We start from the raw sequence: 25,058 nt of genomic DNA, 5'->3' as shown, positions 1-25,058 counted from the left end.
AGAATCCTCCTCGGGTGAGAATTAAAAACATATATATTGGCCCTCGCTGGTTTGGCTCAGTGGATAGAGCATCGGCCTGTGGACTGAAGGGTTCCGGGTTCGAGTCCGGTTAAGGGCACATGCCGGGGTTTCGGGCTCGATCCCCAGTGTGGGGCGTGCAGGAGGCAGCCAATCACTGATTCTCTCTCATCATTGATGTTTCTCTCTCTCTCTCCCTCTCCCTTCCTCTCTGAAATCCATAAAAATATATATTAAAAATAAATAAAAATAAATAAAAGCGAAGTGGGCAGCATAGTCTCTGTGTTGGCTCTCAGGTGTTACGTGGTGTCGGGAACCCAGAGGACCCAACCCCCATCAGGCACCCTGACGTTCCCCGGGGTTCAGACATGCCGTGTCTGATAGGAAGACTGTACTTGCAGCCAGACTGCTTGCAACATCTGGCACGGGGCGGGAAACCCGTGCTCCCAGTGAGATTGTTGGGAAGGGAGTGGGCGTTCTCGTCTTGTTCCTGATTTAAATTTAGCTCCTGGTGTTATTTTTATGACAGTCCCTAACTAAAGCAGCGGTTCTCAACCTTCTGGCCCTGTAAATACAGTTCCTCACGTGGTGACCCCCAGCCATAAAGTTATTTCCGTGGCTGCTTCGTCACTGTCATGTTGCTACTGTGATGACCCGTCATGTAAATATCTGAGACGCAGGAGGGTCTTAGGCGGCCCCCGTGAAAGGGTCGTTCGACCGCCAGAGGGGTCGCGACCCACAGGTTGAGAACCGCTGCGAAAGCCTCTAGTATATACTCCGTGGGGTCCCGCATTTTAGGCGAAGGTCTCTGTCATCTACCTGTGTCTGCCTGTCTGGTTAGCATCTGTCTTCATCTATCTGCCTATTATCTCTACGGATCTATCTATCAGGGTTTGATTGCGGGCTCGATCCCCATGGGGGGCGTGCAGGAGGCAGCCGATCCATGATTCTCTCTCGTCATGGATGTTTCTCTCCCTCTCCTTTCCTCTCAGAAATCAATATTTAAAAGAATAAAGAGGGACCCCCCTCCCTCCTACGACCCCCATAGGCCCTTACATGTATTGCCTCTTTTATATTTTAAAGTATCTTATTTATGTCTCTGTCTATGTATTATCTGTCTCTCTCCCTAGAATGTGCCCTGGAGGGACCATATCTGTATTTTTTTTTAATATGTTTTTATTGATTTCAGAGAGAGGGAGAGAGAAACATCCATGATGAGAGAGAATCATGGATCGGCTGCCTCCTGCACACCCCACCCTGGGGATCGAGCCCGCAACCTGGGCACGTGCCCTGACCGGGAATCGAACTCGCCACCTTTGCTGTACAGGATGACACTCCCACCGACGGAGCCACCCGGCCGGCCGGGGCGGACACGTCTGCTTTACCCATTGTCCTGTCCCCTGTGCCTGGGACCATTGTGCAAGGCCACTCGGTAACGGCTGAAGGAAGGAAAGACTGAATCACAGCCGCCTTTATCAAGATCTCAGTAAATGCCTTTCCCTGCCACAGCCGCCCCGAGGGAGCTGTCACCACGAAGGAATCCTCCCGGAATCCTCCCGGGGCCCAGGGTCACGGGGAAAAGGCCCAGTGTCCGCTCAGACACAGCCTGCCCCAGACTCTGTGCAGGGAGAGGGAGAGGGAGGGAGAGAGAGAGAGACAGAGAGACAGAGAGAGACAGACACACACAGAGACAGCAACACACAGAGAGAGACAGAGAGACACACAAAGAGACAGTGACACAGAGAAGAGAGACAAACAGACAGAGACAGAGAGACAGACACACACAGAGACAGCAACACACAGAGAGAGACAGAGAGAGACACACACAAAGAGACAGCGACACAGAGAAGAGAGACAAACAGACACAGACACACACACACACACAGAGACAGAGAGAGAGAGAGAGAGAGAGACAGGGCTGGCCTATCACATGAGTGAGCACACCCAAGCCAGCCTGAGCGTTCTCTCTCTCTCTCTCTCTCTCTCTCTCTCTCTCTCTCTCTCTCTCTCTCGGCCTGGGCTTATCTGGGAAGGAGTGAGGGTTCTGGAAACCATCTGGGTCCCTAGTTCCCGGAGAGAAACTGGCTGGGACGCAGCCCTGGGCCCGCTCCAGTTCCGCTGGAGGACACAGCCCGCCTCGCAGACTGCATCGCGGACACGGGTGCCGGGCTGGCGGCCGAGCCTGCGGTCAGGGTTCAAATGCTGCCTTCCGGCCGCTGCCTGCGAGCCTGCAACGCTGCCAGCTGCTACTTGTGTATGGCTGTCTTTATCTCCGGCCTCCGCTGCAGGGACCGCCCTCAGGCCGCCTTCCAGATGGGCCGCAGACACCTGCCCTCACTGGAGATCATCAAGCCGGACCTATGACCCAGGAGGGCACGGCTGGATTCGGGTCACGGCACAGGCCCAGGTTGCAGGCTCCCTCCCCGGTAGGGGGTGTGCAGGAGGCAGCCAATCGATGGTTCTCTCTCATCATTGATGTTTTTCTCTCCCTCCCTCTCACCTTCCTCAGTGAAATCATAAAAAGTATTTTTTTAAAAACTCATAAAGCGCCCTGACCGGTCTGGCTCAGTGGATAGAGTGTCAGCCTGCGGACTGAAGGGTCCCGGGTTCAATTCCGGTCAAGGGCATGTACCTGGGTTGCGGGCACATCCCCAGTGGGGAGTGTGCAGGAGGCAGCTGATCAATGTTTCTCTATCATCGATGTTTCTAGCTCTCTATCCCTCTCCCTTCCTCTCTGTAAAAAATCAATAAAATATATTTAAAAAAATAAATATGTATATATATGTGTGTGTATATATGTCATATATATATGTATATGTATATATACACACACACATATATATGTGAAGATTTTTTATTGACTTTTAGAGCGAGAGAAACATTGATGTGAGAGCGAAACGTCAATCGGATGCCTCCTGCACGCCACCAACCGGGGATCCAGCCTGCACCCTGGGCATGTGCCCTGACCCAGAATCAGACCGGCTACCTTTCTGGTGCACGAGACGACGCCCAACCAACTGAGCCACACTGGCCAGGGCGGGTTCATTCTTGCATGTACCCTGACCGGGAATGGAACTGGCAACCTTGGCTTAGAGGGACGGTGCTCTCACCACTGAGCTACCCGGCCAGGGCAGCAATGAACTTGTCTGTCTTGTTCACTCGCCGCGCCTCCTTGCTCAGCTCCGGGAGGCAGCCCTTCTGAACGAGGGAGAAAGAACTGGCTCCCTCCTCCACACAGCCGGGATGAGTGCATTTCGCTGACTCCCGTGTGACCTCACAGGGGTGCCCCTACCCCAGCCCTAGCAGGGCCCAGCTCCGCAGACCATGGCGAGTTATTTCTGTGAGTCTTCACGGAACCACGCCTTTTAACCGCGGATTTAGAGAGCCCGCGAGTGGGGGAAGCCTGGGTCCGGCCCCAGATTCCCCGAAATGAGGTGTATTTGCGGAAGCCCGCTGGCTCTGGGCCCCAGGCGACGGCCCCGAGGGCATGCCGAGGTGACAGAGGCCCAGGGGCCACTGGCATCTGTGAAGGGGACCTGCCCTTTGCTCCCTCTGGCCCCTCCCAGAGGCTAATAGAATAAGGCGTCTGTATTCATTCGTCAGCATGAGGCTCCCTGCCTGGCAGCGTAGAAATAGCTCCTTAAAATGCACGCGTGGTTATGTGTTTTGGCCTGGGAATATGTTTACCATGGTAGAGGATTCAGAAAATAAAAAATTAAAAAACACACACACACACACACACAACAAACAAACAAACAACACTCCCCCCAAAAAACAAAAACAAAGGTGAATAGTGGAAGTCTGTCACCCCTACCCGTTGTCCAGTTCTCCTTTCTGTCTTGGTCTGAACCAATGTCTTTTGTACCTTTCCAGGCCTTTCTTTTTAATTTTTTCTTTATTTATTTTTAATATTTTATTTTATTTTTTTTTAATATATTTTATTGATTTTTTACAGAGAGGAAGGGAGAGGGATAGAGCGTTAGAAACATCGATGAGAGAGAAACATCGATCAGCTGCCTCCTGCACGCCCGCCACTGGGGATGTGCCCGCAACCCAGGTACATGCCCTTGACCGGAATCGAACCCGGGACCCTTCAGTCCGCAGGCCGACGCTTTATCCACTGAGCCAAACCGGTTTCGGCAATATTTTATTTTTTTAAATATATTTCTTTATTGATTTCAGAGAGGCAGGAAGAGGGAGAGAGAGCTAGAAACATCAATGATGAGAGAGAATCATGGATCGGCTGCCTCCTGCAAGTTCCCTACTGGGGGTCGAGCCCACAACCCGGGCATGTGCCCTTGGCCGGAACTGAACCTGGGACCCTTCAGTCCGCAGGCCGACGCTCTACCCACTGACCCAGACCGGCTAGGGCTGCATACTTTATATAATATTAGCGTAGATGATAGGTTGTGTAATATTCAGCCTGTACTGACTTGGAGCCGTTGTTCTAACCATCTCAGATGCACTGAGTCATATAATCTATAGATAGGTATCATTTCAAACAAGGGTGTCTAAAATTTAAAAATAATACATGCCCATGAAGAAGTTTCATTTCCACCCCCGGGCCCTCATTTTTTTGCCCTCGCGGCTCACCACGTTTATGAGTGTCTCCTGTACCCTTGCAGTGTTTATGCAAACAAACGTAGTAAAATAGGCATCCGGCCCTGGCTGGTGTGGCTCAGTTGGTTTAGCGTCGTCTGGTGCACCGAGAGCTCACAGGTTCAATTCCCGGTCAAGGCACATGCTCCTGTTGTGGGCTCCATCCCTAGTAGGGGGTGTGCAGGAGGCAGCCAATGGATGGTCTACTCTCTCATGGATGTTTCTCTCTCTCTCCCTCTCCCTCCTCTCTCTAAAATCAAGAAAAGCATATTTTTAAGAAATAGGCATACATGTCCTGACTTTTAAATTTTCTCACACAAAAGGTTATATTCTCATACACTGTTCTGCATTTGGGCCTTTTTCACTTATGAATGTATCTGACAGAATATTTCATTATTATTATCTATATATCTATATGTCTATATCTATATCTATCTATTTTTTAAAATATATTTTATTGATTTTTTTTTAACAGAGAGGAAGGGAGAGGGATAGAGAGTTAGAAACATCGATGAGAGAGAAACATCCATCAGCTGCCTCCTGCACACCCCCTACTGGGGAAGTGCCCGCAACCCAGGTACATGCCCTTGACCGGAATCGAACCTGGGACTTTTCAGTCCGCAGGCCGAAGCTCTATCCACTGAGCCAAACCGGCCAGGGCTATATCTACCTATTTATCTATCTATTTATTGATGTCAGAGAGGAAGGGAGAGGGAGAGAGAGAGAGATCAATGATGAGAGAGAATCACTGATCGGCTGCCTCCTGCACACCCCACACTGGGGATCCAGCCCGCAACCCAGGCACGTGCCCTTGATCAGAATCGAACCCGGGACCCTTCAGTCCACAGACCAACGCTCCATCCATGGAGCCAAACCGGCCAGGGCTATATATATATTTTTTGTTAATCCTCACCTGATGATATTATTTTCATTGCTTTATTTATTTATTTTTTTAGAGAGTGGAAGGGAGGGAGGGGGAGACAGAGAGACACATGGATTGGTTGCCTCCTGCAGGCGCCTCTACCCGACCTGGGGCAGGGCCCGAACCAAACCTCATGGGGAATGAAACCCATGACCCTTGGGTGTGTGGCCGCCGTGCTAACCACTTACCACACGGCCAGGAGCCTAGTTTTGGGGGTTTAGTTTAGACGCACACATTGTTACCTTGTCTGCAGGCATCATCGCTGGCTTCTCTGTCCCCTGCAGATGGAGACTTGGTTTCTCTCCAATCTGATAAGCACCTTGAGCAAGAGGTGCTTCACAAACCCACAGATTTCCGTCCTCCCTCCCCCCCCCCACCCCACCCCACCCCCCAAGGCAGCCTGCAGCTCCACAGCCCGAGGAGACTTCGGCCTGTTTTGCTTAAGGACCACGAGAAAGTCAGTCTGCACGGTGGGGAGCAGGCAGATGCCTCATCAGGGCCCGAACCCTCCTCTGGGCAGCGAGAGGGGGAACTCCGAGGCTCCCCCCGGGGGGAATACAATCTCCTACCCAGTGCGGTCCTGGCTGCAAACGACAGGCATTGCTTCTGGACCCAGAAGCGGAGGGGGATGGAATGGAAGGAGGGTGAGCACATCCCCGAAGGCCCTGGCAGGGAGCCAGGGGGAGAGATTGGAGAGGATGTCCCTGGGGTCACGTGCAACCGCAGCCCAGCCCCCCTGGCTGTGCAGCCGTCTCTGGGAGCTCAGGGACACGGCCCCCACCCCACACTCCAGCAAGGACACCTTCACTTCTGCTGATACACTATTTTTCTTTTTCTTTTTCTTTTCTCTTCTTTTCTTTCCCTTTCTTCTCTTTCTTTCAAATTACTTTTAAAAAATATATATATATATTTCTTTATTGATTTCAGAGAGGAAGGGAGAAGGGGAGAGACAGAAACATCAATGGTGAGAATCATTGATTGGCTGCCTCCAGCAGGTCCCCTACTGGGGATCCAGCCCGCAACCCAGGCATGTGCCCTTGGCCGGATTCGAACCTGGGACCCTTCAGTCCGCAGGCTGACGCTCTATCCACTGAGCCAAACCAGCCAGGGCTCAAATTACATTTTTATTGACTTCAGAGAGGAAAGGAAAGGGAGAGAGAGAGAGAGAAAGATCAAGGATGAGAGAGAATCATGGATCGGCTGCCTCCTGCACAAAGTTTTATTTCATTATCATTTTTCCTTCTTTAATAAAAATTTTTCTACTGTGGACATACCATATTTTTCTGTGTATAAGATGCTATTTTTTTCTAAAATCATTAGACTGAAAATCGAGGGGCATCTTATATATGGAAGTCAGCGAGGAGGGAGCCGAGAGTGCATAGATGCCCATACCTGGTCAAACAGGCTTCCTCCAGTCACGGCCTTATCGTTTCTGACGTCAGCTGATGCCCTCATTGGAGGTGGAGGTGGAGAGTGCGCAGATGCAACAGGGACCGGAGCATTCTGAGCCCATAAAGATGTCAAAAAGTAAAAAGATAAATACCGATAAGCGACTGTCTTACTCTGCAAAATTCAAGCTGGATGCAACCAGCTCTGCAGAAGAGCATGGAAGCAGAGCTTCGGAGAGACCCTGTGGGCCTCCTCCCACTGAGTGTGTGATCAGATAGTGGAGAAAACAGGAAGAACAACTCCAGATGCCAAAAAGGAAGGCCTTCAGAGGAAAACCAGAAAAATGTTTAAAATGTTGATTTCTTAATTTTGGGGTTGGAAAAGTGGGGGCGTCTTATACATGGGGCATCTTTTTTTTATTTTTATTTTTTTTATTAGTTAAGGTATTACAAATGTGTCCTCATCCATGGGGCATCTTATACACGGAAAAATACAGTAATTACAGGTGTCCCCTCCCTCCTTTGGCCTCCTCCCCCTCCCCCTCCCCTGCCTCTCCCTCCCTTGGCCTTCACCAAACTATTGTCCATGCCCACGGGGTATGCATAGATGTTCTTTAGCTAAGCCCTTCACCTCCCTTCCTAATTAATTAATATTTTAATATTTTCTTATTGATTCATTTTAGAGAGAGAGGAAGGGAGAGAGGAACATCGATTTGTTGTTCCACTTTTTTATGCATGCACTGAAAGTTCTCTATTCACTGAACAAGTACCATCTTTTAGCTTTAAATTAAACATAAACAGCTCAGCTGGTTGGAGCATTATCCCGCTAGGCCAAGGTTGCAGGTTCGATCCCTGGGAACCTTGAATGCATAAATAAGTGGAACAACAAATCTCTCTCTCTTTTCCTCCCTTTCTCTAAAACCAATCAATAAATGCAAAGAATTAAAATTTTTTTTATCTGGGTATATATTTCCCCAACTGAAGACTCTATGTCCCCGTCTCCCTTACATATATGTGGCCATGTAACTAAGTTCTGGACAATGGGATCTGCATGGAATGTGTACAATTTCAGGATCACACAGGACAGAGGAAAGGAGGATCCCAGCCCCAACCCCTCCTCTTCCTGCGGCTGCCATGGCAACATGGGGACCCTGATGAAGGTGACAGGGCAAACCAGGTGCATGACTCCTGGAGGCTGTGGAGGCCCCACATCCACCGTGGATTGCCAACGCTTGGCCTTCTGCAAGAGAGAGAAGCGAGTTGTTATCTCGTGTGGGTCTACATTGTGCAATACAGGCCCATGAGGCGGAAGAGGCAAGCAAGCTGCTCTCCGCTAGAGTTTGCAAAGGGAGCGTGTCCCCGCTAACACTTTGCGATTTTTTGTGTATGTTTATATATATATATATGAAATGTTTGTATTGATTTCAGCGAAAGGAAGGGAGAGGAAGCGAGAGAAAATCATGAATTGAAAGAAAATCATGGATCGGCTGCTTCCTGCACACCCCACACTGGGGATCGAGCCCACAAGCCAGGCATGTGCCCCGACTGGGAATTGAACCGTGACCTCCTGATTCATAGGTCGAGACTCAACCACTGAGCTATGCCAGCTGGGCTTAAAATATTTTTTTTTTTTTACTGATTTCAGAGAGGAAGGGAGAGGGAGAGAGAGAAAGGGAAACATCAATGACGAGAGAGAATCATTGATTGGCTGCCTCCTGCACGCCCCAACCCAGGCATGTGCCCTGACCGGGAATCGAGCCATGACCTCCTGGTTCATAGGTCGCAGCTCAACCACTGAGCCACGCCGGCTGGGCCTCACTGACACTTTGATGTCAGACTTCTGGCCTTCAGCACTGTGAGAGAATGTTTTTGGGTTGTTTTTTTTTTTTGTCATTTTAAGCCCTAAGATTGTGAGGGTTTGCTATGGCAGCCCAAGCAAACGAACACAGGCGGACAGCAGTCCGGTCCCACCTTCCCCAGGCGCTGCATTCACTCTCCACCTCTGCTCACAGCTGGCTGTGCAGGGGACTTGATCTTTGAATCCCCCACAGATTCCCTTCCGGTAAATGCATTGGTGACATCATGCAGAAAAGACCTAAAGGGCAGGAAGGAGCAGATAACACACCGGGTATGTCTTATTCTTTTATTTTTTAAACAATATATTGGTATTGATTTCAGAGAGGAAGGGAGAGGGAGAGAGAGAGAAACATCAATGAGGAGAGAGAATCCCTGATCGGCTGCCTCCTGCACGCCCCCTTCTGGGGCTCGAGCCCGGAACCCAAGCACGTACCCGGACCAGGAATCTAACCGTGATCTCCTGGTTCACAGGTCAATGCTCAACCACTGAGCCACACTGGCCGGGCCACTGTATGTCTTATGAACACACACACATGCCAGCCCTGGCCGGGTGGCGGGGTTGGAGCGTCGTCCTGTGCACCAGTCAGGGCACATAGCCAGATTGTGGGTTGCACCCCCAGGTGGGGCATCTGGGAGGCAACCAGAGGAAGTTACTACACCCTGAACCCCTTTGCCGCTAACAAGCGAGATAAAATCTTCACTTCTCAGCCTGCTTTGTTCTCACTTAGGAGGCCCTGGTAAATACTAGACCAGTGGTCGGCGAACCGTGGCTCCCGAGCCACACGCGGCTCTTTGGCCCCCTGAGTGTGGGTCTTCCACAAAATACCGACTTCTGCGCATGGGCCAGGAAGTTTCAATCGCCCGCATGTGCTATTTTGTGGAAGAGCCACACTCAAGGGGCCAAAGAGCCGCATGTGGCTCATGAGCTGCGGTTTGCCGAGCCGCAAGTTTGCCAACCACTGTACTAGGGGGTAGTGGGGAGGGGGAAAAGTAGGTTTGCAGCCCTGGCTGATGTGGCTCGGTGGTTTGAGCCTCCTCCTGTGCAAACAAGAGGTTGCTGGTTCGATTCCTGGGTTGTGGGCTCGATCCCCAGTAGGGGCATGCAGGAGGCAGTCAATCAATGTCCCTCTCCCTCTCCCTTCTCCCCTCTCTAAAATCAATAAAAACATTTAAAACGTTGTAATGCAGGTTTACAGGCGTGCACAAGAGTTTATTCTTGTATTATTACCTATTAATTACAGTATTGTTTTCCATACAAACAACTGTAAACCTACTTTTGTTGTTCTTGGTAAATCCTCATTGGAGGACACTTTTAGAGAGAGTGGAAGGCAGGGAGGAAGAAAGAGAGAGAGAGAAACATCCACGTGAGAAAGACACACCGATTGGCTGCCTCCCGCACATGCCCCAACTGGGGCTGGGGGTAGAACCTGCAACCCAGGTACATGCCCTTGACCAGGAATCGAACCTGCGACCCTTCGGTGTGTGAGCTGAGCCGACGCTCTAACCACTGAGCAACAGGGCCAGGCCTCTCAGCCCACTTCGGCCCCACCCTGTATTTGCTGATGAATGAATGAAACTTCCCAAAGAACCCAGAGGATGGAGAGATCTGTGTGGTAAGGTGCCTTCCAGGGTTCTAGGAGCCCTTATTCTAGCAAACTGTCAAACCTGGGAGGGGTCACGGGAAACCCCAGTCAGAAGCAGGGGCGGCCTGGGACTTGTGATTGGCATCTGAAGTCGGGCGGCGGGGGGGGGGGGCGCGGTGGTTCTGGTGGCACTGAGCCCTCACTTCACCTGCCGGGCCTGACCTGACGCTGACTCCAGGTCGTTAGCCAACCCGGATACAGAACGGACCAGAGTCGGAGAACTGGGTGTTGGTGTGAAACAGAGAGACAAACCCACACACACGCGGTGTCAGGATCGAGAAGCAGCTCATCTGTATCCCAGGGGGACTCTCCCCTCAAAACCTCTATTACACAGAGTGCTGAGCCGTGGGGCAGGTCCGGTGACCGCGCTGTGGCTGTCGGTCAGCATCTCTCCCCAGTGCTCGCTGAAGGGGCAGGCGCATGAACAGTTATTTTATTATTATTAGTTGTTCATCCTCACCCGAGGATATTTTTCCATTGTTGACGTAAAAAAACCATTGAAACCTGTAAAGATTTTTGTGAGTTTATTTGAGCCAAACTGTCGACATATGCCGGAAAGCAGAAGCTCAACGCATTGAGATAATGCTCCGGAGATTGGCAGGTTACATCTGTATTTATACACTGCAATCAAAGGAAAGGGACGCAGGTGGGGTACATGAAATCCATTAGTGATAGACTAGAGAGGCGGGAGAAAGCAAAGCTGGGGCGGGGGGGGGGGGGGGGGACGGACCCCTGGGATTGGATAAAAAGTAAAATAATGGACACATACTTAGGTGGTGCAGGAACAATTAACATGATAATGAAGGAATTTGTGGTCTCAGATGGGCCCCTCCATCTCCTGTGGACAGTGAGTGTTCCTCCCTGGAATAATTGGACCTCTTTTGCTTTCCTAGCCTTGCAACCCTCCTGCCAACAGCAGCGTCTGGGCGCGCCCTCAATGGCCCCATTCACCTCATGCTAATCGACCCGTATGGCTCCTGATCAAGGAACTGGGTTTAGGAGGAAGTCAGTGGGCGGGCGGGCGGGTCCTGTACTCCATCACCCCAAAGCAGCCAGCCTCAGGGAACAGAGGCCCGGCCTGTGTGAGGCCCGGGTACAGTGCCAGGCTGCAGACCACAGCGCTGGGCTGGGTGTTGTCCTCCCCGGACAGACAAACAAGACAGACAGACAGCCGCTCAGGGCCAGGGCCCAGCCACGCTGCCACACTTACCCACATTACCAGGAAGGGACCTGAGGTTTCACTTCTCTCAGGGTCACACCCGATGACTCACTCTGTCAATGTTTGCTTCCTGTTGGTTCCCGCCGCCCTGAACCCTGCGGTTGCAGGTTCGTGCCTAACGGTCAGTGAACACACAGAATAGTGAGGTGTGTGCGTGGGGACCGCCCCTGCACTTTTTGGGGTATCTCAGGAGGGCCACCGAGGGGTAAGGCAAAGAGGGACAGGAAGGAGGGGGTGGGGAGAATGCTGCTTACCCTGGGGGCCAACCAGGGCTGTGACTAGGACTTGGGGCTGTGCCCGGAGAACCTCTAACTGACCCCACGCCCTGACTCCTGTGTGTCCTAATGCGGGGTTCACGGAGACACCCCCCCATCCCTAGGCAGGGAGGGGGATGACAGAGAGGGTTTGTGCCTATCCGTTTGCAGGGGCACAAACCTAGGCATACAGCCCGGCCCGTGTGGCTCAGTGGTTGAGCGTCGACCTATGAACCAGGAGGTCACGGTTTGATTCCCGGCCAGGGCACATGCCCGGGTTGCGGGTTCGATCCCCAGAGTGGGGCGTGCGGGAGGCAGCCGATCAATGATTCTCTCAGCATTGATATCTCTCTCTTTTTCCTCTCTAAAATCAATAAAAATATTTTTTAAAAATATATTTTATTGATTTTTTACAGAGAGGAAAGGAGAGGGATAGAGAGTTAGAAACAGCGATCAGCTGCCCCCTCCACACCCCCTACTGGGGATGTGCCCGCAACCCAGGTACATGCCCTTGACTGGAACCGAACCCGGGACCCTTCAGTCCGCAGGCGGACGCTCTATCCACTGAGCCAAACCAGTTAGGGCTAAAAAAATTTTTTAAATAACTGGGCATACAGGCTCCAATCCCTCTCCCCCCTCTCCTACCCCCCATTTCTGCAGAGCCTGCAGCATCTAGCGCCCCCACCCCCCCAGCCCCACCCATCTCCGTAGGGCACGCAGCCCCGTGGACAGAGCTCCGGGACCCCACCGACCCCTCCCTCCGCCTCTCCCGCCGCTTCCCCTGCGGGGCTCGGCCTCCAAGCCTCCGCCGCCCCGGCCTGGACGGTGCCCAGCGGCCGCGGCCGGGTCAGCGCCCGTCAGCCCAGCGCCGGGAGCATCCGCAGCCGCCGCCAGGCCCCGCCCCGCGGCTGCCGGGAGCCAGGCCGCGCCCGGGACTGCAGCGCGCGGTGAGTGCACGGCCCGCAGGGGGGGACCCGGTCCCCGGTCCCCGCCCCGCCCCGCCCCGCCGACCCCGGGCCCGGCCGCCAGCCCTGCAGCTCCCGGGCTTCCCGGCTCGGTCCACCCGGGTCAGAGCCGCAGAGCCGCCCCTGGATCAGGACCCGCAGCCCCGCCCGCTCCGGGACCGGCCGCCGGTCCCCGGGGCCCCTCCCCTCCTGCAGGGACCTGGATCCCGCGCCCCCAGCCCCCGCGCTCCGTCCGCTCCCGGGCTCCCCCCTACCTCCCCGCCCCCTCCCCGAGGCTGGATCGCGGGCCCAAAATAGCTCAGCCTTCCGGACCCGGGAGGACTCGGAACCGCGTCTGCCCGGGAAGCCCAGGCGTCTGAGCTGCGGCTGCTCCGGAGCCAAGAAGCTGGGCCCCCCGCCTGGGCGTCCCGTGGAGCCCGGGAGGCGAGGCGGCGCCCAGCTCCCACCGCCCACCGCCCTAGGTCCCCGGGATCTGGCTGCCAACACCCCTCCCCCGCTCCCCCGACGGTGCCATCTGGGACCCAGGGCTCCAGCCCTCCCCCCGGTCCTGGCACCGCGAGCCCCAGTGTCAAGAACCATTCGGGGACCCTCGGATCCTGAAGTATAGACATCCAGCCCCTGTTCTTTTGGGGGGACCCAGGAGTTGGGGACCTCAGCCCAGAAACTTCCTGAAGCCTCGGGATCGGCACTGCGTTCGTCCTCCGAGGCCCCAGGAGCCAGAGACCCCAGCCCGCAGATCCCACTCAACCAGCGGTTCTCAACCTCGGCTGCCCATGAGAATCACCTGGGAGTTTTTTTTAAAAAAAAATCCTGATTTCTGGCCCAGGCTGGTTTGGCTCAGTGGATAGAGCCTCGGCCTGCGGACTGAAGGGTCCCGGGTTCGGTTCTGGTCAAGGGCATGTACCTTGGTTGCGGGCACATCCCCAGTAGGGGGCGTGCAGGAGGCAGCTGATCGATGTTTCTCACTCATCGATGTTTCTAACTCTCTATCCCTCTCCCTTCCTCTCTGTAAAAAAATCAATAAAAATATATTAATAAATAAATCAATCAATCCTGATTTCTGGGCCTCATCCTCCGGAAATTCAGTTTCTTTGTTACTCATGCTGTGGCCTCACCCCATCACAAAGAAACAGAATTTTCCGGAGGATGAGGCCCAGAAATCAGGATTTTAAAAAAGATTCCCAGGTGATTCTCATGGGCAGCCGAGGCTGAGAACCGCCGCATTACACTGAGGCCGGGTGGCCATCCGTCCCCGCGGCGTGCGACCCCGATGCCCAAGGTTTCGTCCATTCCTGGGAGGCCGGGCTGGCGCGGGCCGGGGAGGGAGTGGGCAGGGAGGCAGAGGGAGAAGGGCGTGGGGGGAGACTCGGGTGGGGACCTGGGCTGAGGGTCTCGGTGCTAAACAAACCCTAAACAGGCGGGTTGCCATGGCAACGGCCTTCCCGGGCCTCCCCTGGAGACTGTGCGCCGAGGCTGCGTCGGGGGGGGGCAGCCCCCAGGAGCCCCGACTCCGCCAGCTGTTGTGTCTTCCTGTTTTGTCACCATGGCGACGGTGACCTCAGCCCTCCATCCCCCTCCTCCACCTCCCCTCCTCCGGCAGGCGAGGTGCAATGATGCCCCGGGGGCGGGGTCTTGCGTTGGCCCCGCCCCGGGGCGGGGCTGGGGTAGCCCTGGCTTAGGGGAGTCCCGTTCTGCCGCCGGGGCCCCGCGCGCCGACCCCGCCCTCCCTCCGTCCCTCGGCTCCGCCCGCGCTCGCTCCCCACCCACCCGCCATCCCCACCCAGTCCGCAGACCCTTCCAGGCTGCAGCTGTCGCCCCGGCTTCCACTCCGCCGCCGCCGCAAACCTGCGAGGTGAGGCTGCGGTCCAGGATTCTTGGGTGCGAAGGAGACATGGGCTGGGATTCAGGGTGTCTGAGTCCCTAGAAAGACTGGGGCGGAGCCAGATTCGGGTTCTGGAGAGGAGAGGGCTGGACACCTGGACTCCTGGGTCTGAGGGAGGAGGCTGGGGACCTGGACTCCTGGGTCTGAGGGAGGAGGCTGGGGGCCTAGACTCCTGGGTCTGAGGGAGGAGGCTGGGGGCCTAGACTCCTGGGTCTGAGGGAGGAGGGGCTGGGGGACAAGGACTCCTGGGTCTGAGGGAGCAGGGGCTGGGGGCTTGGACTCCTGGGTCTGAGAGGAGGCTGGGGGATCTAGACTCCTGGGTCTGAGGGAGGAGGCTGGGGGACAAGGACCCCTGGGTCTGAGGGAGCAGGGGCTGGGGGCTTGGACTCCTGGGTCTGAGAGGAGGCTGGGGGATCTGGACTCCTGGGTCTGAGGGAGGAGGCTGGGGGACCAGGACTCCTGGGTCTGAGGGAAGAGGGGCTGGGGGCCTAGACTCCTGGGTCTGAGAGAGGAGGCTGGGGACCAGGACTCCTAGGTCTGAGGGAGGAGGCTGGGGACCAGGACTCCTGGGTCTGAGGAAGGAGGCTGGGGACCAGGACTCCTAGGTCTGAGGGATCAGGAGGCTGGGGGCCTGGACTCCTGGGTCTGAGGGAGGAGGCTGGGGACCAGGACTCCTGGGTCTGAGGGCTCAGGGGGCTGGGACTCCTGGGATCCGGTTTGACTGGGCTGGAACCCGGTGCGGGGAAGTGCTCGGGCGGGGAGGAGCTTGGAGCGGGAGTCCTGAGTTCGGGAACGCGTGTGGCTGGGGGTGAGGATGTTGGACCTTCCCGTCCTGGGCACAGAATCGGAACCTGGGGACTGGAGCGGCCAGGCTGAGGTCCGGCACGGGTGCTCCCAGAGCGCGGACGGGGCCGGGCAGCCCGCGCCGGGAGGCCGAGGGGGGACCAGGCTGGGGCCGGCGCCCTGGTGTGGAGAGCACATGCTGGGGTTCGGGCGCCACCCTCTGTCTGCAGAGGGACGGGGTGTGGCGCTCGGCCTGGCGGCGGGAGAGGGCGGGGTGCCTCCGGGGCCGTCCGAGGGGGCATTCCTCTCCCTCCTCCGTCCACGCCTTCCCGAGCTGCGCCTCGGCGACCCTGGAGGTGGCCGCTCTCCACGCGACCTCTGGGGCGCGGAGGCCCGTCCCCTTCCTCCGGGGGGGCCCCGACTTCCTCCTAACGGGCCCGGGAGGGAAGGGCCGGGGGCGGCACCTCCCAGGTGGCCCCGGGGACACCCTGTTTCCCGGAGGAGGTGGAGGTGTGACTCCCTATCTCTGTTCTCCATTCCAAAGCGGGGCGCAACTCCAGGCCTGGAGGCGGGGGTCTCTGCCAGGCAATCCCCGGGTCCGGGTTCCCGTTCACCCCTCTCTTGGAGGCCCTCCTCGGGGACCAGGCGCCCCGCCCATCCTCAGAGGGACCCAGAACTCACAGGGTGAACGTCCCAGAAACGTGGGTCCCAGGCCCTTCCATCTGGGACCTGGAGTCCAGGTTCTCCGCCCTATGTCCCCCTCCCCCCCACCCCTCCCACCGACGAGCGGGGCGGGTCACCCCGGAGGCCGGCGCGGGGCGGGGGTCCCAGCCGCATTCCTGGTGGCCGGGCTGACTTGAGTCCTTATAAGGCCGGAGACGCGGCTCAGACCGGCTGGCCGCCCCGCAGCCTCCGCCCAGGGCCCTCCCCCGACGGGGCGGGGCCGGGCGCACACACGCCCACGCCTCGCGGAGCCCGCACTTTCGCCCAGTGGCCTGGGTTTCCACCCCCGCGATTGGGAGACGGGGTGGGGGTGGGGGTAGAGGGAGGGAGAGGTGGGGCTGCCTCGGCCGGGAGGTGTGGCCGGAGCGGCTGCTGAGTCTCCTAGGGGCGGGGGGAGCCTTCTCGCCCGGGCCGGGCCGGGCTGTCGCCTGGGTCTCCGAGGGCGGAGCTGGGCTGAGCTGGACGCTGACGTCTTCTCTCTCCGTCTCATGCTCTGACGAACCTTTTCCAGGTGTCTGACTTCAGCCGCCTCGGCAGCCAGATCGTTCTCCGTCGGGGTCCTCAGCTAAGACCGCAGGTAAGGGGGCTGGGGGCCTGGGCTCCTGGGTCAGAGGGAGGAGGGACTGGGGCCTGGGCTCCTGGGTCAGAGGGAGGAGGGACTGGGGCCTGGGCTCCTGGGTCTGAGGGAGGAGGCTGGGGGCCTGGGCTCCTGGGTCAGAGGGAGGAGGGGCTGGGGGCCTGGACTCCTGGGTCAGAGGGAGGAGGGGCTGGGGGCCTGGACTCCTGGGTCTGAGGGAGGAGGAGGCTGGGGGCCTGGGCTCCTGGGTCTGAGGGAGGAGGGGCTGGGGGCCTGGACTCCTGGGTCTGAGGGAGGAGGAGGCTGGGGGCCTGGGCTCCTGGGTCTGAGGGAGGAGGGGCTGGGGGCCTGGACTCCTGGGTCTGAGGGAGGAGGCTGGGGGCCTGGGCTCCTGGGTCTGAGGGAGGAGGGGCTGGGGCCTGGGCTCCTGGGTCTGAGGGAGGAGGGAATGGGGGCCTGGACTCCCGGGTCTAAGGGAGGAGGGCCTGGAGGCAGAGTGTCTCTCTGACTCCTAGATCCTGAGAAATATATCTGGGAGCTTGCTCTCCAAGGAGTGGGGCTCCACACGTGTGTATCTGAAGAAGGCGTGTGTGTGGACTGGGCTCCTGTGTCCAGGGGGCGGGGGGTGGGGTGGGGGCTGGAAATTGGGGGAGCTGCTGTGCAGGGGATTGGGCGCCCAGGTGGGTAGAGCCTGCTTTGCTGGCTCTGACCCCAGAAGGGGAAGTTTATTTCCCTGAGGGTGGGAGAGGCCTTCTAAGCTTCTAGGAGCAGCAGCTGATAAGGGAGCCTTTATAGGGCCTGGAGGGCGGGGGAGGAAGCCCAGGTTCCAGCGCAGGTGGCTGGCTGGTGTGCTGGCTGCGGAGGGCTGGGAACCCCGAGGTCTGAAGCTACATAACGCGGAGGCCTGGGGATTGCAGTGGAAGGGCCGGGCCACTGGACAGTTTAGAATCTGGGAGCTGAATTTCTTAAAAAAAAAAAAAAAAAAGTGTTATTTATTAGAGAGAGAGAGAGGGAGAGGGATAGATAGAAACGTCCATCAGCTGCCTCCTGTGCGCCCCCTACTGGGGATCAAGCCCACAACCCGGCTATGTGTCCTGACTGGGAATCCAGCTGTTGACCTCTTGGTTCATGGGCCATCCTTAACCACTGAGCCACACGGGCTGGGCTGGGAGCTGAATTTTCCTGAAGGAGGGGAACTAGCTGGCTGGGGTCCTGAGGGGGTTGGGCTCCATGTGGGGGAGGGGGGCAGGCAAGAGGAAGCTCCACTTCCTTTGGGTTGAAGCTCTCCTGAGGCTCCTGGTCTCTGAGGTGGGGGTGGGGAAGGAGGGGGGCGGTGCTACCCAGAGGCCAGATGTGGTTAGATGTGGGTCCCTGAGGATGCAGGCACTGGGGAGGTCGGACTCCTGAACTTTTGGAGGCCAGAAATATCTAGGTCCCCTTAGGACAGTGGTTCTCAACCTTCCGGCCCCTTAAATACAGTTCCTCATGTGGTGACCCAGCCATACCATTATTTTCGTGGCTGCTTCATCACTGTCATGTTGCTACTGTGATGAATCGTCATGTAAATATCCGATCTGCAGGAGGGTCTTAGGCGACCCCTGTGGAAGGGTCGTTGGACCGCCCAAGGGGTCGCGACCCACTGGTTGAGAACCGCTGCCTTAGGTCAAGAGGAAGTTAGGCACAGAGGCTGGGGTGCAGAGCCCTGGGCGCCCCAAAGCGGGGAAGTTAAGAGAGGGATGGCTGTTAAGAGGTCATAAGAGCATAGCCTCTTGTTCTGACAGGGGTGGTGGGGAGACACGGGAGGGGTTGCTTTAGAGCAAATTTTTAAAAAAAAAATATTTTTATTGATTTCACAGAGGAAGGGAGAGGGAGAGAGAACTAGAAACATCAATGATGAGAGAGAATCATTGATTAACTGCCTCCTGCATGCCCTCCACTGGGGATCAAGCCCACAACCTGGGCATGTGCCCTTGACCAGAATCAAACCTGGGGCCCTTCAGTCTGCAGGCCATTGCTCTGTCCACTGAGCCACACCAGCTAGGGTTTCTTTTTTAATATGGAGAGCACAGTACTCGACAGAGAGAAAGAGCATACTTTTTAAAAATATATACTTTTTATTTTTTAAATTGACTTCAGAGAGAAGAGAGAGGGAGAGATAGAAACATCAATAATGAGAGAAAATTTATCCATCGCTGCCTCCTATACGCCCCCTACTGGGGATCCAGCCTGCAACCCAGGCATGTGCCCTGACTGGAAATCAAACCATGACCTCTTAGATCATGGGTCAACGCTCAACCACTGAGCCACACAGGCTGGGCTAGCGTCCAGTCCTGAATGCTGGGTGGCTGAGTCCCTGGGAGAAGGAGGGCAGCCTTGCGTGTCTGTGGGAAGAAAGCTCTGTGGTTGGTAAATCAGTTAGTTAGACTGTCATCGCGATACGCCAAGGTTGCTGGTTTGCTCCCCAGTCAGGGCACATACAAGACTGAACCAATGGCCCTGACCGGTTTGGCTCAGTGGATAGAGCGTCGGCCTGCGGACCCAAGGGTCCCAGGTTCGATTCCGGTCAAGGGCATGTACCTTGGTTGTGGGCACATCCCCAATAGGGAGTGTGCAGGAGGCAGCTGATCCGATGTTTCTCTCTCATCGATGTTTCTAACTCTCTATCCCTCTCCCTTCCTCTCTGTAAAAAAATCAATAAAAATATATTAAAAAAAAAAAAAGACTGAACCAATGAATGCATGTGAGTGGAACAACAGATTGGTTTCTCTCTCCCTCTCTCCCTTCTTCTCTCTCTCTAAAATCAGTAAATTAGAAAAAGAAAAGAAAAAGCTCTGTGGATTTTTAAATTAATTTATTTATTGAATTTATTGGGTGACATTGGTTGATAAAAGTATAGGTTTCAGGAATACAATGATATATTATCTGTGTACTAGAGGCCCGGTGCACGAATTCGTGCACAGGTGGGGTCCCTCGGCCTGGCCAGTGATTGGGGCAATAGGGGCCATCTTGCCAAGTCCCGATAGGGGCTGATGGAGGCCTGCCAGCCTGGGGGGAGAAACCATGGGAGGTTGGCTGTGGGAGCGCACTGACTGCCAGGGGGCAACTCCTGCATTGAGCGTCTGCCCCCTGATGGTCAGTGCATATCATAGCGACCTGTGGAGCGGTCTTTTGGTCAGCTGGTCGTAATGGCCACTTAGGCCTTTTTGTATATATAGATTGTGTTGTGTGTTTATTACACCCCCCCACATCATTTCCTTCCATTATCATTTATCCACCCTTTACCTTCTCCGACCTTCCCTCCATCCCCCAGAGCTCTGTGCTTTCACAGGGGGTGGGTCCCAGGGAGAGGAAGGGAGTGTCTTTTTTTTTTTTTTTTTTAAATATATTTTATTAATTTTTTACAGAGAGGAAGGGAGAGGGAGAGAGAGTTAGAAACATCGATGAGAGAGAAACATCGATCAGCTGCCTCCTGCACACTCCCTACTGGGGATGTGCCTGCAACCAAGGTACATGCCCTTGACTGGAATCGAACCTGGGACCCTTGAGTCTGCAGGCCGACGCTCTATCCACTGAGCCAAACCAGTCAGGGCAGAAGGGAGTGTCTTGACAAGGAGAGAACTCCTGGGCTCTGACGTGCGAGGTGGGACACCTGCGGCCAGAGGCCAGGAGGAGGCTGCCACCAGGTTCACCAACTGAAAGGCCTGCATCAGGGATACCCCCCAGCTGCAGTCCGGGTTCCTTTGTCCCCCCCCCCCCCCCCCCCCCGCCCGGGGCCGGCAGAGGCCAGGGGCATGAATTCTCCTGGCTGGAACCTGCTTAGGACGCCTTCTGTCCTCCTCGCAGCCATGCCGGTGACGGTGACCCGCACGACCATCACGACCACATCCTCCTCGGCCTCCCCGACCGTCCTGGGGTCGCCTCGGTCGCTGTACCAGCCCCTGGGCCTGCTCCGTCTGCTCCAGCTGCTTTCCACCTGCGTGGCCTTCTCGCTGGTGGCCAGCGTGGACGCCTATGTCGGCTTCTCGGGGAACTGGTGCATGTTCGCCTGGTGCTTCTGCTTCGCCGTGACCTTCATCATCATCGTGGTGGAGCTGGGCGGGCTCCAGGCTCGCTTCCCGCTGTCCTGGCGCAACTTCCCCATCACCTACGCCTGCTACGCCGCCCTCTTCTGCCTCTCGGCCTCCGTCATCTACCCCACCACCTATGTCCAGTTCTTGGGCCACGGCCGCACCAGGGACCACGCCATCGCCGCCACCGCCTTCTCCTGCATCGCGTGCGTGGCGTACGCCACCGAGGTGGCCTGGACCCGGGCCCGGCCCGGCGAGATCACGGGCTACATGGCCACCGTGCCAGGCCTGCTCAAGGTGGTGGAGACCTTCGTGGCCTGCATCATCTTCGCCTTCATCAGCGACCCCTACCTGTACAAGAACAAGCCGGCGCTGGAGTGGTGCGTGGCCGTCTACGCCATCTGCTTCATCCTGGCCGCCGTGGCCATCCTGCTGAACCTGTTCGACTGCACCAACGCGCTGCCCATCCCCTTCCCCAGCTTCCTGTCCGGCCTGGCCCTGCTCTCCGTCCTCTTCTACGCCTCGGCCATGGTCCTCTGGCCTCTCTACCAGTTCGACGAGAGGTATGGCGGCGTCCCCGAGCGCAGGAGGGATTCCGGCTGCAGGAGCAGCCACATCCAGTACGTGTGCGGCTGGGACCGCCGCCTGGCCGTGGCCATTCTGACGGCCATCAACCTGCTGGCCTACGTGGCCGACCTGGTGTACTCGGCCCGCCTGGTCTTTGTCAGGGTCTGAGGCGCTGTCCCGGAGCTCCCGACGCCCTCTTCTCTGCCAGGGTGTCTCTGCCGGGTTCTGATCTCCTCCGATGTCCTCCCCCCTGGGGCTCCTCTCCCATTTCTGTCCCCTGCTTCTCCCCCCCATACTCTCTGTCCCCGTCCCTTCCTGCGTCTTTGGCTGCCCACACCCTGTGTTGCCTTTCTCTCCTCACTCTCTCTCTCCTTTCCTCCCTCGTCGGTCTTTCCTGGCGATCCGCCCTGTTTGCTTTCTTGCCTGCCTTGTTTCCTGTGCCACTTCTTCCCACTTCCCTTCTTCCGCTTTCCCCGGGAGCCCTGGGACTTCTTGGTCACCCCCCACTGCCACCCCAACTCCAAAGGTGCTGAGCTCCACACCCCACACCCCACACCCCACATAGCAGCTGGTCAGACCCCAGCCCCCACTGCGGGGCCTCATTGCCAAAGCATGTGCCCACGCTGGCTGTGCCTTAGTAGGTGTGTACGTGTGTGTGTATGTGTGTGTGTGTGTGTTCTGGGGGTGGGAGGGTAGCTAGCGAGGGGGACCCTTTTCTCGCAGTGGAAGGGGGTGTATAGTAAAGCCTCCCCTTTAAGTAAAAAATAAAAAATCCCTGGGGGTCAGTTATTTCCAACTAGAGGCCCGATGCACAAAATTCGTGCAAGGGGCTTGGCCCTCGCAGCCCCGGCTGCCCCACCCACTGGTCATTCGGGAAGGTCGTCCAGGCCGTCTGGCCGGTCCAGCCTAATTAGCATATTAGCTCTTTATTATATAGGATGGGCAGGAGGCTTACATCACAGACCCTGGGTCCTTGGGCCCCACCTGGCATCCAGTCTCCCCAGAATTTTTGCCAGGCTTACCAAAACCCCCTGCCCACGGGCTGTCTTACAGGGACCCAAGGACGGTGGCTGCCTTCCCTCCTGACTACTCTCTGGGTACTGAGCTGTCTGCAGTATTTGGGGGGTGGGGGGAGCAGGAATGTGGGGCTCCGGCCTCAGTATTGAAAAGAGCATGTGCCGCCTTTGCTGGGAGGCCTGGGATTTTTCTTTTCTTCTTCCTGTCACAAGGGCAACAAGTACTGGGTGGTCCTCTCCTTAAAGGGGAAGAGTTCCTTTTTTTTTTTTTTTTTTTTGGTTTGTGGGTGGGTTGGATAGGTGGGGACTGCTACCGCCATAGAGGAATTGCACCGCTTGAGTGTGTGAGACACGCGTGTGTTTCTGTGTGCCTAGTCGCTTCCTGCCGCCGCTTCCTGCTTCTCTGGGACTCACACGCCTAACATGATATATATATATATAAATGTATAAATACATATTTTATTTTTTTTTTAAATTCCCTGGAGCTTCTGGTTCCCATCAGCCCCTGCTGTCAATTAGAGAGGGAAGCCTTGTCCCTCCCCCTGACCCCCACATCCATAATGTTCTTTATTTTATTTTTTACCTCAATATAAAGATAAAAGGAAGGCTTGTGCTTGCTTTATTACTGGGGAAGACTCCGGGAGGCAGGGCGAGGCCCAGGTTCCTGGGTTGATGGGAGAAACGGGGTGGGGCCGAGACAAGTTTGGCCTCCTCAGAAAAATACTAGTTGAGTCTGGGACTTCCAAATTACTCTCTCAAACCAGGAGAGCTAGTTAGGATAGAAACGAACAAGACTCGCCGGGCCCGTGTGGCTCCGTGGGTGAGCGTTGACCTATGAGCTGGGAGGTCACGGTTCGATTCCCGGTGAGGGCACATGCCCAGGTTGCAGGCTGGATCCCCAATTGGGGTGTGCAGGAGGCAGACGATCAATGCTTTTCTCTCATCGTTGATGTTTCTCTCTCCCTTCATCTCTGAAATCAATAAAAATCTATTTAAAAAAAAAAAAAGAAGGAAATGAACAAGATTCCTCCATCCCTGGAGTCCCATGAGCACCTGAGAAATTCAGCGTCTTAATCTGCGTGCAGCATCTCTCTGGCCCTCCAGGTTCCCTCTCTCAGTCAGTCAGTTGCTAACCAAACTCTGCCTATTCTTCCTCCTACATGTTATTTTTTTTAACATTTTATTTATTTTTAAATTATTTCTTAATACATTTTTTATTGTTTTCAAGAGAGGAAGGGAGAGGGAGAGAGAGAAACATCAATGAGAATCACTGATAGGCTGCCCTCTGCACGCCCCCTACTGGGGATGGAGCCTGCAGCCTGGGCATGTGCCCTTGACTGGGATCGAACCTGGGACTCATCGGTCTGGTCTGCAGGCCTACGCTCCATCCATTGAGCCACACCGGCTGGGACCCTACATGCTCTTTGTACCTGTCCCCTGCTCCAGGTTCCTGACCCAGCCCCCTCCTTGACCCTCCTGCCTCCCGCCCACCTTGGCCTCGAGGGTGCTTTCAACATCCCGGTGGGATCCTGCCCTCCGCTGCGCTCATCCTTCCATATCCCATCCCGCCTTGCCCCTGGGCAATACCAAAGCCGCTCAGCCCGGCATTCAAGGCCTCCAGGGTGACCCTGCCCACATCCCGCTCTCAGACCCGAGCCCCCTGCCACACCTGGCGAATGGCGACCTCGACAAGATCGATCAAAGGAGTCCCTGTCCCACAGCGGGTCATCCTGCGGTTTCTCCAGCCCAAGGAGCATTATCGGCGCCGTAGAAATCCCGGGAAATTCCAGGGCCGCGCCACCCAGGTCCCGCACCTACACCTGCAAAGCGGCTGGGAAGAGAGGTTGCAAAGGAGGGGAGGGTCTCGCCGGAAGAGGGGGGAGGGCTGACCGGAACAGGGGCACCCCTTTACGTGAGGGATGGCTTCTTTTGATCTCTGCAGTGTCCACCCCAAAACTGACCTGTACCAACCCCCGCCTCCCCGAAGGGCGTCTCCTCCCCACCCGCACCCCATGCTTGCACCCCTCCTGGCAGGCGCCGGAGAGACTCGCTTTAAAACCCGGGGGTGAGACGTAGACGACCGGGAAGGACCCCGGGAGCGCTGGGACCGAGCGCGGTGGGATTCCGAGGTCAGGTTTCAGGGCCACCCCCACCCCCATCTGCTCTGGGGCACGGCGGACCTGGGGTGGCCGGAAGGCCAGCGGATCCCATGTTGGGGTCATTGGGAGCGGACTCGGATTCTCTCCCCCGCCCCTTCGGCTTCGGGAAGGCGGACCCCGACCCCCAAAAGTCCCAAACCAAGTGCGGTGGGCGCCCCAAGTCCCCAGGCGCCGCCCCAGCGCCCCGCTCCGTCTCGCGGAGCATGCCGGGAGAGGAAGTTCTCAGCCGCGTAGTGAAAACAGGCGGTCCGCAGACTTGGACTACGAGTCCCAGGATGCATTGCGCCCCGCAGCCGAGGGCGGGGCCGTGGTTGCCCTTGGCAACAGCGGGGCTCCCAGCGCGAGCTGGCGGGAGGGAAGGAGCACGACCAGAGAGGGACGCAGGTGGAGGGGCCGGGGCGGGCGAGGCGGTGGCGGCA

The 25,058-nt window shown here is 56.5% G+C and overlaps 1 protein-coding gene and 1 long non-coding RNA gene across 4 annotated transcripts; one reads left to right on the top strand and one right to left on the bottom strand.

Annotated features, from left to right (window-relative positions):
* Nucleotides 1-11,196: 11,196 nt before the first annotated feature.
* LOC118660964 lies at nucleotides 11,197-16,364 on the bottom strand. Its single transcript, XR_004969115.1, has 3 exons — nucleotides 16,212-16,364; nucleotides 11,638-11,761; nucleotides 11,197-11,288 (listed from the first exon to the last, which is right to left on the bottom strand). It is a non-coding gene; the product is annotated as an uncharacterized LOC118660964 (long non-coding RNA).
* MYADM (myeloid associated differentiation marker) lies at nucleotides 12,682-23,085 on the top strand. 3 transcript variants are annotated; one of them, XM_036318506.1, is made up of 3 exons: nucleotides 12,682-12,847; nucleotides 16,765-16,830; nucleotides 20,674-23,085. In XM_036318506.1, the coding sequence occupies exon 3, from the start codon at nucleotides 20,676-20,678 to the stop codon at nucleotides 21,630-21,632; it is 957 nt and encodes a 318-aa protein (XP_036174399.1). In that variant the 5' UTR covers nucleotides 12,682-12,847; nucleotides 16,765-16,830; nucleotides 20,674-20,675; the 3' UTR covers nucleotides 21,633-23,085. The 3 variants fall into 3 exon arrangements, with proteins under 3 accessions (XP_036174399.1, XP_036174397.1, XP_036174398.1); XM_036318504.1 differs by lacking the exon at nucleotides 12,682-12,847 and adding an exon at nucleotides 14,585-14,717; XM_036318505.1 differs by lacking the exon at nucleotides 12,682-12,847 and having other exon boundaries at nucleotides 16,595-16,830.
* Nucleotides 23,086-25,058: the final 1,973 nt, after the last annotated feature.

The sequence above is a fragment of the Myotis myotis genome, unplaced genomic scaffold, assembly GCF_014108235.1.
Source record: "Myotis myotis isolate mMyoMyo1 unplaced genomic scaffold, mMyoMyo1.p scaffold_m19_p_70, whole genome shotgun sequence".
NCBI classification, from domain to species: domain Eukaryota; kingdom Metazoa; phylum Chordata; class Mammalia; order Chiroptera; family Vespertilionidae; genus Myotis; species Myotis myotis.
Note: the sequence above shows the minus strand (reverse complement) of the source record. Positions and strands in the feature narration are given on the sequence as shown.